Here is a 17,268-nt window from a genome sequence, read left to right as displayed (position 1 = left end):
AACTTGCTCTTAGTACCTATTCTTGCCAATCCTAGACTTCATCTGAAATTCTTTCAACATCTAGCATTTCCTTAGAGTTGTCTCATTTCCCAACCCTGTACAAATTCTTTCTCATTTTTTCTATCTAGTTTTATTTTGAAAGCTTAGTTGTTATCTCACTATGTTCCTTTTTGTTCTTATATTCATTGCATATTTATTCACCCCCAAATTCTATTCTGTTGTGAGATATGCTTGACTTTGATGACTGGAAAGCATCAGTGTCAATTTTATATGACGTGTTTTTCCCCCTTGACTAGTTCCCCTTGCTTCTCACCTCCTTGAAAGTTTTGAACTAGGGATGGGCATGAACCAAATTATGAACTGAAATTAATCACAAACCAGGCCCAGTTTGTGGTTTGTGGTCAGTGCATGCCCATCCGTATACAAACCTCCTACAAGCCTCCACATGGTTGTTGGAGGTTCATGGGACTTGTGGTGGGAAGTGGGGTGGGGAATGAGAGGGATCGCTGAAATGGCTTGCATCTATTTCGGCCTAACAGGCTGAAATAGATGCAAGTCATTTTAGTGATCCCTTTCGCTTCCCCCCCCCCCCGCCTGCTTCCAAACATTCCCTTTAAATTGCAAGTGGGTGCAAATTTTGCAAGTGGGTGCAGTGTGGAAGAAGGAGGAGGAGGAGAAGAGATTGGAGTCTCAGAGATTGGAGTCTCAGAGCAGCTTATAAACTCCTTTCCCTTCCCCTCCCCACAACAGACACCCTGTGAGGTAGGTGGGGGTGAGAGAGCTCTGAGAGAACTGCTCTTTCAGGGACAGCTCTGACAGAACTATGGCTTGCCCAAGATCATCCAGCAGCTGCAAGTGGAGGAGTGGGGAACCAAACCTGGTTCTCCCAGATTAGAGTCTGCACACTTAACCACTACACCAAAGTCCAAGTGGCAAATTCACCATTTTTAGGTTTTCAAAAGCCATTTAAAGGGGAGCTGCCTCCAGCAGAAAAGTGGGAGGGAAGATTCATGAACCTCATGAACTCAAACCGGTTCATGAAGCGAGAGAGGTTCATCCTGGTTTGTGGTTCATGGAGCCTCCATTTTCCTGTTTTGTGCCCATCCCTACTGCTAGGTGTCAGGAAATGAATGTAAGCTATTAAATGGAAGTTCTCATTAATTTGTTACCTTATTAAATGTAATGGATGAAGCTTATTGGATTCATTTCTCCCCATTTTTTTACAAGAATGCACATCTCATAGCTTCTTTTCCAAGCAATTTCACATCCTTTCCTCATTGCTACTGTTCTGTCTCCTCCCACCCATTCTTGTATTTCATGTATGAGAACGAAACCAAAAGTCTACAACCACAAAATATAGGGTGAAGAATCTAAGACAGGAGTTTTGGAGCAGAAGAATATGCTAAATTCATACAACCTCTGCCATCACACTATTCCTTGTTTAATAAAAGGGGGGGGGAAGGCATCATAAGAGAACGGGGACTGTATTGCAATGTAATAATAATTGATGATGCAAATAAAAAAGTAAAAAAAAACCCCACTATTCCTTGTTTAGAATACAATAGCCTTCAATACAACTCACAATTCTTTCAGTGCTTTTAAATGAAATCATCAAGCATGGAAGAAAAAGTCTGAAAAAGGGGACTAATTTCTCTAATTCTGGACATTGCCCAACATCTCCTGGTAAATGTTAATATTTACTGGCAAATGCTGAAAAAGTTTGGAGTTTGGTCATTGCTGAAAATTCCTGTAGTGCAATCCTAAAGACATTTCCCAAGGATTAACCCCTATTGAGGAAGGGAAGGCAGCATGATATATAGCCTGATTTCATCAGATCTCAGAAGCTAAGTAGGGTTGGTACTTCAATGGGAGACCACGAAAGAAGAGGAAGACAATGGCAAACTATTCTTGCTTCTTGCTTGCCTTCCAAGCCCCTTGCTGGTGTCACCATAAGTTGTCTGTGATTTGACAGCACTTTACACACACATAAGCCCTATTGGGTAGTCTTAAATAAAATCGTGAGTAGACTTGATGAGAAGAAGAAGAGATTGGATTTATACCCCATGCTTCACTACCCGCAAGAGTCTCAGAGCGGCTTATAAATCCTTTCTCTTTACCTCCCCACATGTGAGTTAGGTGGGGATGAGAGAGCTCTCTTGAGAACTGCCCTTGAGACAACAGCTCTGAAAGAACTTGTAACTGACCCAAGGTCACACCAACAGCTGCATGTGGAGGCGTGGGGAATCAAACCTGGTTCTCCCAGATTAGAGTCCACGCTCTTATCCACTACTCCAAACTGGCTGGCTGTTCTTAACATATACAAATGAATTCTACCAACAAATAACAACCATGGCATCTTTGCTGGTCTTGAGATTTAGTAATAAATGTCAGAATATTTTCAAAATTCCTGCTTGCTTCCTAATAAACTTATCAAGATATGTCAACATGTATGATTGTTTTAAAAAATTCCTATAACAGAAACATCTTCAGAATTTGTCCTGCACCGTCAGACTATGATATTAATTTAAACTGTTTTATTTTTACATAATAATGTTATATGTTTTAGTAATTACCAAATAACACATAACAACACCATCCTACAAACAGCATACTTGCATGCCAATAGATTAAAAATAACAGCTGTAGTAATATATAGATCTTTCAATTAAATGTTAATCTTCTTCTTGTTCAGTCGCACAGTTGAGTCCGACTCTTCGCGACCCCATGGACCAGATCCCGCCAGGCCCTCCTGTCTTCCGCCGTCCTCTGAAGTTTGCTCAATTTCAATCTACATGCTAGTATATAATACATTGAAATAATAAGATTTTAACAGCCCTAGCCTGATTAAAAGGAATGTCTGGTGGTGGGGTGGGAAAGACTGCTGCAAACCTCACATTATTTTGATCCCACATTTATTTTGATAGGAGATAATTTGATTCTCCTTGAAAGGCCATAAAAACTTCTTTTTTTGCTGAAAAAGAGATTTTGAGGGAAGGTTTGTTTCTTTTTAGTCCGACCTGTTCAGACACTTCCTTTCCTGGAATACAAAAATGTAAACCAAAGCATGGTAGGATCCAGTCACTTTATTAGTGATTGTCAAATCTGGGATTGGGAAAACTGGGTCCCATTTCATTCATGCTGTGATTATTTTCTGTGCCTGGCAAGTCAGAGGATGTTCTAATGCTATGAGTCATACTCCTGTTTATTTTATTGTACAAACACAGAGTATATATATCAGGGCATGTGTGGCACATTAACAGAACAACTGGCAGAACAACTGCAGTGTTTTGAGGCTGGTGAACAGAAGTGAAGGCAGAAATGAAACATTTTCTACTCTTGATCGGGCTCTGTGGAGCACTGTCATGGGCTTTGCCCATCCTCCCACAAACTGAAGAAGTCACAGCAGAGGACATGCAGCTTGCCCAGGTAAGATGCATTACCAGACATTAAGCAGAGGAGGAGCAGACTGATTAGGAATAGGCAGTCATTAAATGTGTTGTGTTAACTGACCCTAGACTGTTATCCAGGGTAAGGGAAGGAAGAGGGGATTTAGGCTCAAGCTTTGCTCTATTGTAAACTGGTAGGCTTTGTGGAAGCGAGGCCCCGGTCACACGGGTCGGATATCACGGGGGGGGGGGAGGCATGGCTAATTACCCCGGCGCAGTTTGATCCGCGATTATGAGATCAGACGTGCCGGCGGCACACCACGGATCCTTCCCTCAGCGCCAGCGGGTAAACGAGGGACCAGAAGGGAATGCTGCACGCCGGCGCGATCACACCACGGGCGTCTGGAGGCACTAGTTTTTTAACGCGCATTGTCGGTGGTAAGCCACAGGTGCGCTCCACTTCCCAGATGTTGGGGTGTGATCGCGCCCGGATAATCCGCCCACCATCCGTGCCTCTCCCGCGGCAACTTTGTCCTGCGACTGGGGCCTGACATATATTTTTTTTGCCTTCAGTTTCCTCACCCGTACACATGAAACTGCCTTATACTGAATCAGGTTGGTGGTCCATTGTCTACTCTGATCCGGCAGTAGCTCTCCAAGTTCTGAGGCAGAGGTTTTTCATGTTACTTACTACCTCATGCGTTTTACCAGAGATGCTGGGAATTGACCCCGGGGCCTGCCGCATGCCTACAAAATAGGTGGAATGATTTTATATAGTTTAGAAATTATTTGTTATGGCTGTTTGTATCTTGTCTTTCAATTGTAGTTCAAAGAGGCACACAGACATAGGAATGAGACTTTTAAAGAATTATAAACAACAAAGTCAAAATCAGAGAATAGAATCAGAATAAGTCGTGCTCTGGGGTCAGTTGTGAAATAGTTCAAACTCCCCATCTTTCACTTAAAGGCAACAGTAATAGTGTTTCTGCTCGGCATTTAAAGGCTAGCTAATATGATGCCAAATCTATGTCCTGGGAGAGGCTGATCTGCAAATGTTCTGAAATGAGTAACCTTTCTCATAGCAGGTATATTGACAACAAAGGAAGAAAAATAAAAAGCAGGGTTTTTTTAATTGCATGTGAAATAATGTTTAAAGCAATCAGGTGTATTTGTTCTTCCCATCAGAAATACCTCAACAGCTATTACCCTGAACAGGAAGGAACACCTGTCATTCGAACCAGACAGGATAAAATTGATGCCAACAAACTACGACAAATGCAGGAATTCTTTGGGCTGAAAGTGACAGGCAAACTAGACGCAAGCACTTTGGAGGAAATGAAGGCCCCCAGATGTGGGGTTCCTGATATAGCAGGATTCAAAACCTTTCCTCTGTCTCCAAAATGGCCAAAGAAAGACCTAACGTATCGGTAAGAGTTTGATATACTTTCTTGAGTTTCAGATGCCACAAGGATTGGTACAGTACTTCTGGGTTCTTTTAGAAGCTGTAACCTATAACATAGCATAGCATAGCATAGCATAGCATAGCATAGCATAGCATAGCATAGATCCAAGATACAGAGAAGTAAGGTTGCAATCTGGGAGACCATGACATACCCTTTTTGGGGCATCCAAAGGCTGGAGAGGCAGAAGTGATGTAGCCCTTCACATTGTCCTCCTGCTAGCTAGAGCCAGAGGAGGAAACCGAACAGCCAGGATCTGCCTTCTTTGTCACAGTGTCACAGTGAGAACACTTTTTTCTTAGACTTGGTAACATCAGTACAATCAAAGACATGTAGCAGGTCGACTGTGCAAGATACCAGTTTTTAGCCTGTGTCTTGGGTTTTCTTGGTAAAATTAGTCATGGTGGACAAGTTTCCCAGAAAATTTTCCTCTATCATCCACCTTCATCCAGATTTGCATAGCTACAGAAGAATGTTCTGGTGTAATCTGAATCGGTTCCAGACAGTAAGAAGCCCGAGCTTGAATTTACCTAAAAGCTCGACCCGCAAGGATTTCTCTCCAGCTGTGCAGGGGTACCCATGCAACCCAATAGACCTGGCAGGGAGGAAGTGTGAAAACTGCTGCTCTAAGCATAAGCCACTGGTGAATTCACATCTTCAACTAATGACTGCAGCTATCTCTTTATAGCTTTATAGCTATATAGATCATGGACATTTCCTGCTTATTACATAAAGTATTTAGTTAGTGGGAGATGAGAGGAGAGAAGACAGCAATTTGGTATCTCTTAAATATATTTGCATGTACTCTCTTTATTTAAAAAAAAAACTCTGGTGGGGCATAAACAGATGCCTCTTATAAATGCTTATGGGTAAAAATGGAGTGCCCTGTAAAGTGTATTTCGTAGCGATGGCTAGTGTTGCCCCAGCTGTTTCAACACAGCAAACAATTGATAGCAGGAGGAGAGTTATTGTAATCATGAGACTGCAGCTGAAGGTAGGACACACCACCCATCCTGTAAAACCGGGCATCAGGCAAGTCTCACAGGACTTAGATTTCACCAATCCAGAATCCTAAAACAAGCATAGTTGTGGAACAAAGATGCCAAAATTCAGGCTGATTCTATCTCGCTGTTCTTCTAAGCATCTTCAGGAAGCATATACAGGGAATTCCCCGTATTATGCTGACAGGAAACCTGTCAAGCACATTAGCTGATGTGCTGATAGGTGTCCTGTGAGAATAAAATGTGGAAATCCCTGTATTTGCTTCCTGAAGATAGTTAGAATCAGCCTGAATTTTGGCATCTTTGTCCCACAACTATGCTCGTTTTAGGATTCAGGTCTTCTTGCATGAAACAGGGTACTTGAAGATCCTAGGCTGGGCATGAGTTCCAGTTCTCTCTAAAGCTGTTGCTCCTTTTAGATCAAATATCCATTTCCTTTACCATTGTCTATTTTAAAGTCTTCAGAATTACACACCAGACATGCCTCGTGCTGATATAGAGGAGGCCATCAGGAGAGCTTGGACAATGTGGAGTGATGTGACCCCCTTGACCTTCACCGAGGGATCAGGAGACTCTGCAGATATATTAATCTTATTTGGTGCTGGAGGTAAGTAAATCAGAAACCCCCCCACCAAGTTTACTTAATTTCTTGAAGGGGAGGAGTTACAGATTTCCCTCCTTTGATCTTTCAAGTACACAGCATGATTCCTTTTGACCCTCCCTTTGATGGGCCCAATGGAGAAGTGGGTCATGCCTTTTCACCAGCTCATGGTGGATATGTTCATCTGGATGAAGATGAGGACTGGACAAAGGATGCAAAAGGTACTTCCAAGTCTTTGGCATTTCTAAATTCTGTCTTGCATGTTTTCGTAGTGGCTGTTAAGAGGTAAACTCCCTTGACTGCAAAATATTAAGACAGAAACAACACTGAGGCATCCAGGTGTGAAAATACAAATATATTCCTGGATATATTGACAAAAACAACCCTGAAATTGACTTTTTTTTCAGGCCGGACATATCTACTGAACTCAATGGACCAATGGTCTGATGCAGGATGAGGCAGCTTCATAGTGTCATTGAAGTCAATGCAAGGACAGCAATCATTGCTCCAATACAATTAGTCATATTTATTCTCAGTGAGTTCCCAGTCTAGAGTGCCCTCACACAGTGCTTCTAGTAACAAAAGCAGCATACTCTTTTTACATGAAGAGCAAGTAGAGAATTGTGGCCAGTTCTCACGCCATCCTGGTGTGGAGATAGAATTGCCAGCTCTGGTTTGGGAAACACCGTGAACTTTGGCAGATCAGGTCTTGGGGGGTGGGGGATGAACCTCAGTGGAGAATAATGCCACAAAGACCACCCTCCAAAGCAGCCATTTTCCCTCAGGGGTTTGGTAGCCTGAGATCAGTTCTAATTCTAGGAGGTCTCCAGGTCCCACCTGGTTTTTGGCAACCCTGTGTGGAGACTGCTTCTAAGATGGTGAAATGGATACACCACTTACCATGGAGCCATCTGCTTGTAGCAAAATACTGATCTCTTGTGGCTTGGTCTGACAGATAACCATAGGTTATCCAGAAGGTTTTCCTCGTCATTGTTACCTTTAGCCCAACCCACATAGATGGTTTCTTTATAGGAACAGTTCAGTTGGTGAATTCCGACATAGGTCTTCTTTCCCATCAGCAACCCTCCCCCTAGAATAAGGCTGAAGAGAATGATTTATCTGTAGCATTCATTCTATTTGGTTCAGTATGTATGTCAAGTGTACTGCAACGTTGCTATTCCTATCAGTTTTCCTGAAAAAGTCTCCTTGGTTCTTTATGGGAATCTTTATGAGAGAAAAAACCCATGCTATGAGTTTTGAGCATTAAATTTTGCATGCCTTTCTTAACTCAAGGCATATGGAGGTGTTTTCAGACATAGGTCTTATTTAAGCTCTCAAGTTTTATTGTTCAAGATCCTCCCTTTGATGGGCCCAGGCCTAAGGAAAGGAAAGGAAAAGGAAACTCAAGGTGTATATCTCTAAATGGCAAAAGAGAATACACTTTCATAACCTTACAAAAAGCATGTCTGATATTGTACAGTAGACTAATGTAAAACAAAGTTTGAGTCCAGTGGCACCATTAAGACCAACAAAGTTTTATTCCTGGTATAAGCTTCCGTGTGCATGCACACTACTTCAGACTAATGTGTGATTTTTCACTATCATGCAGCCAAAGTCATGTCACCACTGATCGTGCTTTATCTGATCCTTTTAAGGAACCAACCTTTTCCATGTGGCTGCCCATGAGTTTGGCCACTCACTGGGTCTTGACCATTCCAAAATTCCAGAGGCTCTGATGTTTCCAAAATACATACGTTCAGACCCCGCAAAGGTCAGGCTTCACCAGGATGATGTTGAAGGCATTCAGTCTCTTTATGGTAAGTGCAGATTCCAATTTCAAAGTGTGGGTGGACTCCATTTAAGAACAGATACTGCACTTGATTTTAGCTAAAAGTCCAAGAAGCCTTTTGGCTAAGACCAAATGTAGTGATTCATCGCATTTGAAGGGATTGGGGGGGGCGGTTGATAGGAACATTCTGTTTGTGGTATTAGATGTGGGATGGCCTGTTCACACATGCAAGTCATCAACTAAGTAAGCAACACTAGCCCCGGTCACACCGGCCAGAAAATGTGGGGGGGGGAAGTGTGGCTGTTTGCCCCAGGGCAAAATATCGCATGGCTGCCCGATCAGACGTCCCGTCGAGGTCCCGTGGTTAGGGGGGAGATGCTGATCACACGACTATCCTGCAGCATGGCAAAGAGGCGGCACGCCGCAATCATACCAGCAATCGCTAGGCGCCACTTCCATGGAAATCGGGAAAAAAAATTTCACCAGAAGGTGCGCATGATTGTGCGCATCCTGTGCAGACGCTCGCCCTTGCCCCGTGTTGTTCGGAAACATAGTACCTCATCTTCGATGGGAAGCCACGGGTTAGCCACGGGAGCACTATGCTTCCCAGATGTTGCGGTGTGATCGTGCCTGGAAAATCCGCCTATCTTTAGCGCGGCAAATGCTCCGTGTGACCGGGGCCCAAGTAAAGCACTTGAATGGTGGCCAACCTCTGTAGGATGGGAGGGACCAACTTTTCCTTTAGTACAGAGAAAGATGCCATCTCCTCTAAAGACAGGATCAGATTTAAGAAAGACAAGTAAGCTGTATCCTGTTAAAGAATCCAAACAGAACAGGGAAAAAAGACAACAAACTGCAGTGTCCCAGCTCTTTACCAGTTGATTAAGTCAGGCCTCCAAAGCCAGCTCAATTTTTAAAAAATGTCTGCGCACATTAAAGCTCAGGTGCCCTAGGAGGTGGGAATACTGCAAGTGGTGGGGCAGCCACAGAACATACCTCTCCACCTGCACTCTGGAAATACTCTTAGGTATTTGAGATCTTTGAAAACAGAAGTGGGTAGCCTTATCGGCCTTTGGTCGACCAACTGAAATCTGTTTTGAGTGTGGAATCTCATCAGTTGAATACGTTTTGGCTCATGGATACCCACTCTGGGGACATACGTCAGGAGGTGTGAGCCCCAGCTCTGTGCCCAACTTCTGTCTTCCTCTGCAAGAAATTCTGTCCTGCTGCATAGAGAAGAATCGAGGCTGCAAACCTATGCTCACTTCTTTTGGAATGAGAGCCAGCACACTCAGTGGGACTTAATAAATACACATAGGATTGTGGTGAGGCCTTCCCATTGGCTGTGCTTTCCGTAGTCCAGGGGCTTTTGGGTCCTCCTAGAGCAACCCAGGCCCTGACCTGGATGGCCCAGGATAGCCTGATCTCATCAGATCTTGGAAGCTAAGCAGTCTCGGCCCTGGTTAGTATTTGGATGGGAGACCACCAAGGATGTCTGGGGTCATGATGCAGAGGCAGGCAATGGCAAACCACCTCTGTTCTTCTCTTGCCTTGAAAACCCTTACAGGGTCACCGTAAGTCAACTGTGACTTGATGGCACTTTCCACCACCAGAATTTTATGAATCATGTACAATATAATTTTTAAAAAAATTTATTTTTAAATTTATACCCCACCCTCCCCCCGAATGGGCTCAGGGCAACTAACAAATTAGGCACATATGCCAAGATTAAACAGGGAAAAAACAGGATAAAACAAGCAATAAAAGAATCATTTATATAAAAAATACAAGTGCTCTAGATGTCACAAATAACTGATGGGGTCACACATGACAAAGTGGTCCCAGAGCGACATGGTAGACTCCAGGAGGTACAGCGATCCGTCCTTCCTCCCAGGGCCGTCTCGTTCCCCGATGACACCCACTCCATTTAGTGGTGGTGGTACGGTGATGGTATAGTGATGGTGGAAGAGCTCCATCTTGCAGGCCCTGCGGAACTGCACCAGGTCCCGCAGGGCCCAGATCGCCTCCAGGAGCTCATCCCCCCAGGTAGGAGCCACCACCAAAAAAAGGTAACAGCAAATTTAATATCTTTGGGACCTTGGGTTACCAGTCGATGTTCAGTCCCCGACTGTAGTGTCCTTGGGGGAACATATGGGGAATGGTGGTCCCTCAGGTATGCCAGACCCTGGCCATACAGGGCTTCAAAGGAACAAAATAGTGTGTCAGAGCATCACCTAATGTAACTTGGCAGAGCTTCACTTAGATTGATCTACAATATATCTTGGTGTGTATCCTCTAACAAGTTCTCCAAGCTGCACCTTTTCAAATGGTGATTATTATTCCACAGTCATTCTCTTTGCCTTTTTTTTCAAGGACCCTCTGAAGAAGCTAATGGTGATGGTCAGTCATCAGGGTCTGAATCACCAACAAACCTAACAGAACAGGTGGTAGACTTGTGCAACCCTCACATATCTTTTGATGCTGTCACCAGTCTCCGAGGAGAAACTCTGTTCTTTAAAGAAAGGTAAATAAGTCCTGAATTTCTCAAGACATTAGTCCTGTGTATTAAAAAAAAACACACCCTAAACCTATGGGGGCTACAATCTTGAGTTGGGATATTTGAACACCTGCTAGTTCGGCAGACTTCCTGTTCACCACTGGCAATCCGGCAGCCAATTAATCGACATGCTGTTTGGGCGTTCATGGCCAGTTTGTATATGTTTGTAAGAACAGGCTACTTTCAGCCCCCAGAAAACATTTCCCCACTGATGACGGGTCACTTGGTAGTCAGCTTCTGATCTCCTGCTGGGGGAAATTTTGCTCTGTACCCATCAAAGTATTGGGGGGGGGGTATCAGGAGTGGACTTCCTGCTGTTCCACTGGAAGTCGGGGTCTTGTGATCTCTCATCCTGGAAACTTTGCTGCACCCCAGGTTTACTTAGATATGGCAAATGGGGTAGGGAGGTTAATCAGAAATCAAGCTGCAGAGAAAAGGAGGAGACTTCAGGGATGGTCTAGACAATGTGCAATGGGGGCTGTGGCCCTGGGCCCCATGCTGAAAAGGGCTCCAACCACTCATGGTCTCCATCCACCAAGGAAGAAGAGGAGGAGGAGCAGGCTCTTGCTGCCACTCATGCCCACCCTGTCTGGGGCTCACGTGGCAGGCTTTCAGCAGGGGCTGCTGCCCACACTCAATGGGGTGTGGAAGGCTAGCAGTGATTTGGGGAGCCCATTCCTAAACCATCAGTTTGGGGTGGGGAGAAAGAAACTATTTCTTTTGCCCCTCCCCCCAGGGGTAAAAAGGTTAAGCCAACCCTTCTCTCACTTCTCTCCTCCTCTAGATTGCATCCCCCACGGTGATTCTTCCCCCCCCCTCTAAAAAAGAATAATTGGCAGGGAATGAACCCCACTGAGTATCAGATGTAGCTTCAGATGTTAGGCAGAAGTTGACTGTCAAGTGTTAAGTGCAGAACCAATGAGCTCACAGATTTACTTTCACATCCAAGTGACAAAATCAACCACAGTATATTAAATGTATTGTCTATTACATGCCCTTTAAATATCATCTTTGGCTGGTGAGCAGGAGGTTTATCATTCACAATTAGTTGCTTTTATTGGTCAACTACAGGACGTTTTTTCTGGGGGAATGCACCGGAATGGAGTTCTGGAACCTGTTCAACAAAATTCTTTTAAAAATGTTTAAAAGTTCATGAGTTTTCAGTATACTGATTGAAAACTTCATTTCTCTCTTGAGAGTTCTGGCACCTCTTTAAAAAAAAAAAAAGCTCTGGTCAACTATATCCTGGGAACTATGTGGTGGATTTCTAAACAAGCCATCAAGTTAAGTTTATAGAACATCAAGCCATCACATGTAAAAGATTTAATGCAAACACTTTCTTAGCTAGAATTCTGATAACAATTTGAGGTAAAATTTCTTGTTTCTTTTCTTCCACAGATTCATGTGGCGGAAGAGCCCTGCACAAAGCAACATTGAAAAAGACTTTATTTCTGCATTTTGGCCAACTTTGGATGGTGGAATAGATGCTGCGTATGAAGTTGAAAATAAAGATACATTATTTATTTTCAAAGGTAACTATTTTGAGTATGCTAAGTATCTTTTTTAACCCGAAGGCACTGAAATTTCTGAAGGTAAGGAGAGTGTCTGCAAGGAATGATATTTCTGCTGTGCGATTTAATAGGTCGTGCCAGAAATCCTGCATAGGAGCTACTCAGTATTACCAAAAATAGTCTAGTTGTTCAGATTTAGGAGAGCAATGGTATCACAGTTCCAAAAGCCTTTAAAAAGCAGTAGTGGAAAAGAAATGAGGAGGGTACCTGAGAGCCAGTTTGGTGTAGTGGTTAAGAGCAGCGGACTCTAATCTGGAGAACCAGGTTTGATTCCCCACTTCTCCACATGCAGCTGCTGTGTGACCTTGGGTCAATGACAAGTTGTCTCAGAGCTGTTTTCTCAAGGGCAGTTCTTTCAGAGCTCTCTCAGCCCTACCTACCTCACAAGGTGTCTGTTGTGGGGAGAGGAAGGGAAGGAGATTGTAAACTGCTCTGAGACTCCAAGTGAAGGGCGGGGTATAAATCCAATCTCCTCCTCCTCCTCCTCCTCCTGTATTCTAAAATGGATAAACTGATCTATGGTAATTCCATAGCATTTTCAAGGCAAGAGACATTCAGAGATGGTTTGCCACTGCCTGCCTCTGCATAATGACCCTGTTATTCTTTGATGGTCTCCCATCCAAATACTACCCAGGGCCAACCCTGCTTAGCTTCCATGATCTGATGAGATCAGGCTAGCCTGGGCAATCCAGATCAGGGCCCAATATGGATTACAGCAGGAATAAACAGGGAAAGCATGGAGCTCAACACAGCATTTTGGGGTGTGGCAGGAGGGGGAGACAAGAAAATCACATTCCACTGACAGAAATCACTTCTATCAGCAAAAATTTCTGGAGGATCCAAACCCCTGCCTGTTCAGAATGTGACTCAGTGGGCAAAGCCAAGGCCGCTGGCCATTCAGTTCTCTCTTCTTCAAGGAACTCAGGGTGCCGTGCATGATTCTCTCCTCTTCCATTGTATCCTTCCACGAGGTAGATCAGGTTGAGAGAACAATTGCCCCAAAGTCACCCAGAGAGATTCATTGGCTAAGTAGGGATTCAAACCCTGGTCTTCTTAGACCTACTCAAATCCTTTGACCATTATGTTACATACATAGTCAATACATGGCCCTTAGTACCACTAGGGGAAGTCATGCAAATAGCTTTTATGTGTGCAGTGTTATGAAAGAGCCCTGATCTCTTCCAAAATCCCATTTCCCTGAATAGAAGAAATTTCTTTACTTTTATTTATTTGATTTATTTGTACCCCGCCTTTCTCTGCTGTGGAGACCCAAAACAGCTTACAGTGTTCTTCTCAATTCACTGATGTTTTTCTCCATGCTCTTCGCATGAACTTGAAATACAGAAATGTCAGTGTTTCTGATTAAGACTTGTCTGATCTTTTCTATCTTATTAAAAACAACAACAGGAGAGCAGTACTGGGCTACCAAAGGCAATATTATACAGCCAGGATACCCAAAGAGCATCCACGCACTGGGCATCCCCCACATTGTTAAGAAAATTGATGCCGCTGTTTATGACAAGAACACAAAGAAAACATTATTCTTTTCGAGCGACAAGTACTGGAGGTGAGTGGAAATTCTTGGCCTGATGCTGGACAATCCTGGAAGCCTTTTTAATAGTTTGTGACAGTAACAGAGAAAACTGTATCAGTCACTAAGTTAAAGGGGGTTTTTTACTTGTTCACTACCAAGTCCCCTGTGTAATTCACCGGGAATAAATGCCACTGAACTCATCAGAATTTACCTGAGACTAAACAGGAATGGGAAGCCAGACCCCTTCACAAACAGGAAGTGGCAGGAGTCCAAAAGACAGGATAAAGTTAGAAAAGAGGAGGTCACACATGCAATTATCAGGAGGCAAGGCATCACTCAAATGGTCAATTAGCCTAGCTTTGTGCACTATGATGGGGCAAGTGCTTGCTCCTGTTGAAAATAGGCAGGTCTTCTCTATCGATAAAGCACAGTAAAGAAGACTCAGATATTTGCACTGAAGCCAGTTTTGCATAAATCCTTAATTGTTGTTTTTAAAAGAATTTTTTAATCGTTTTCCTCTACCTTGGGTCCCAGAGAAAGGAGTACTTAGAAACATCTAAAACAAGCAAGCAAACAAACAAATTAATTATGCTAGTTTTTGCATAAATTCATTCCTTCACTTTACTTTAAATTTATAGTTTTGTGGTGTTCTCTGATGCACGTAAAAAGTTTGGGGCAATGCTGACACCTACAGTTAGTGCTTCGTCTTCTCAGCTCCATTGATTTCCAACCCATTTCTTTCTTTAGATATGATGAAACCAGGAATTATATAGAGAGGAGATATCCAGGAAAGATAGCAGCTGACTTCCCTGGGATTGGCTCCACAGTGGATGCTGCTTTACAGCATAATGGTAAGTGGAAAGCAGTCCTTATAGATTGGCATTTTTAAAAAGACCTTTAGTAACTATGGCTGCATCTGTATGGTGAGGATTCTCTTTTGCCCTGTCATTGACACTGACATCAGAGCATCTACATGGGAGTCTTATGAACATTTTCTTTCATCAGCTATTATTTTATTTCTATTCCCCTCCCCAGCACACCTCCAAAGAGCATTTGATGGCTTTTTATAAATTGGTAATGCTATTGGACTACTGTTATAGAGATCTGTTGCCATGATCTCCCACTTCTTATGAACTCCCAGGTTCCATTTTTTTTAAATGTAGCCCTTTTTGATCTGGAGATATAAGTGGAAAGGTGTACCCCTTATATGTCTGCAATCAAAACAGCTAGATACTTCCTGTTTAAAAAAAAAACCCAGCAGCGGGGAATCAGAGGTTCTAGTAGAATGTGATGCAGACTGATTTTAAAAAGGCCTCCAGTGACATGGCTGGGGAAAAGGCAGCTGTGAGATGCTGATGGACAGAAAATGGCACCAGTAGAGACAGGATCTTTGAAAATGTACACCTTCCTTGTGCTCGCTTCGGCAGCACATGTACTAAAATATATGAAAATGTACACCTTCCTGTCCAGATGGCTTGCTGACATGCTTGAACTGCATTCTTTTGGGAAATATTGTACTAAACCAGGTTCCATGAAGAAAGTATCATGGATCAGAAAAGTCTGGAAAGTAGATGATTAGAGGACAACATTGTGTGGATGCCCTGGGAAACCCACCACAGTTTGGAAGCTGAGGCAGTGATAAACCTCCATGTGGATGTAGCCTAAGCAGAGTGGTTAGGTAGATATCTGTGGCTCATTCACCTATGGGACTACAGGCTTCTGCCTTAGCATTCTAGAATGCTATGCTTCTTTTGACTGGGGCATCAGGTTGCAAATTTAAGGAGCTCTTAAATTACCATCTGCCTGCACCATAAATCATGGGGTGTGGGTTATTGGTGTTATTAATGTCTATAGGTATGTGTGTATGTCTGTGTATTTGAGATTTCTTTCCTAAGCCATTACATCTGTGTAAAATCATAGAATCACAGAGTTGGAAGGGCCATACAGGCCATCTAGTCCAATCCCCTGCTCCGTGCAGGATCAGCCTAGAGTATCCCTGAAAAGGGTTTGTCCAGCCGCTGCTTAAAGGCTGCCAGCAAGGGGGAGCTCACCACCTCTCTAGGCAGCTGATTCCACTGTTGCACAACTCTTACTGTAGAAAAGTTTTTCCTAAGATCCAGCTGGTAACTTCCCACCCTTAATTTAAACCCATTAAATAAGTATGTGTGTGCTTCATTTTTTTTTTTTACCCAGATGTAGAACTCGGCACTTATCCTTGTTTAATTGCATCTTGTTCACATCCTCCCACTTTTGCAGTGTGTTCAGATCTCATTTAATTCTGTCTCTATCTTCTGGTGTGTTCGCTGCTCCTCCCAATTTGGTGTCATCTGCAAATTTAATAATGTAATTTAATTGGTGTTATTTCCATCCATTTCAATGAGTGTGAATCAATGTACTGTTTCGAGAAGGCTGGTCAGTTACTTACTAGATATTTCCCTGCTTCAAATGCTAAATCTCATGTGTCCTCATAGCACAGGCTAAATTAGGTTGAAGAATGAAAGGCAAGCAGGAGAACATGAGGGAGACTCTATACTAGGATTTGAAAGCCAGCCCTGCCATTAGAAGTCTTGTCTCTTCTTGTTCTTTTAGGACATCTCTATTTATTCAGTGGCTCAAAGCAATATGAGTTTGACAGCAAGAGGAGAAGAGTTATTAATGTAAAGAAAAGCAACTCTTGGTTTGGCTGCCAGTGACCACAGAGGAAAATGCAGCGGCAATGAACAAGAGAAGATCCACAACAAGCCTTACTGCTTACAGGCTTTATTCAATTCAGCCCGCATCCATGTGTCTTCCAAAGAACTACTGTTGATGCACTTTAAGACAAGGAAAATTTTAAACCGAACATCTAGTCATAATATTTATTACAAAATGATTATTTTTGTAAATATCACCAATAGCTAACAGCGGTAGAATAGAGAGCCCTGTGCCCCTGGAATTTTAACAATGGTGCCAAACGTTTCTATGCTATCCAAAGGGGATCTGAGAGCCGATCATCTGGAGAGAGAACCGAGTACGGCTGCTGTTGTTAAAGCAACAACAATAAGAACAACCAAGGACAATAATGCTAGCACTTTATGTCATCAGCTGGTTGCAGTACTGTTTTAATGTGTTTTAATCATGTTATTGTAATTTATGTATTGTTTTATGTAAGCCGCCCTGAGCTGGTCTCGTCTAGGAGGGTGGGGTAAAAATCTGACTAAATTAATAAATTGTTACACTGTGTGTTGCTGATTAATAAAGTAAGTTATGTTTCTGTATTTAATGGCCTTTGGTTGATTCCTTTTTTTCATGCAAACATAAAATCATGACACTATGGAACTGATTGAAAGATGGAATTCCTAGTCCGTACTTTGTTGAAAAGTCACTTTC

At 43.0% G+C, this 17,268-nt stretch overlaps 1 protein-coding gene across 1 annotated transcript; it reads left to right on the top strand.

The window, feature by feature from the left end:
• Positions 1-3,280: 3,280 nt before the first annotated feature.
• LOC107119161 (stromelysin-1-like) lies at positions 3,281-16,968 on the top strand. Its single transcript, XM_015421614.1, has 10 exons — positions 3,281-3,426; positions 4,572-4,813; positions 6,306-6,454; positions 6,541-6,669; positions 8,104-8,265; positions 10,611-10,761; positions 12,193-12,326; positions 13,773-13,932; positions 14,647-14,750; positions 16,489-16,968. The coding sequence occupies exons 1-10, from the start codon at positions 3,319-3,321 to the stop codon at positions 16,590-16,592; spliced, it is 1,443 nt and encodes a 480-aa protein (XP_015277100.1). The 5' UTR covers positions 3,281-3,318; the 3' UTR covers positions 16,593-16,968.
• Positions 16,969-17,268: the final 300 nt, after the last annotated feature.

The sequence above is a fragment of the Gekko japonicus genome, unplaced genomic scaffold (assembly GCF_001447785.1).
Source record: "Gekko japonicus isolate JY-2015 unplaced genomic scaffold, Gekko_japonicus_V1.1 scaffold1654, whole genome shotgun sequence".
NCBI lineage: Eukaryota > Metazoa > Chordata > Lepidosauria > Squamata > Gekkonidae > Gekko > Gekko japonicus.
Note: the sequence above shows the minus strand (reverse complement) of the source record. Positions and strands in the feature narration are given on the sequence as shown.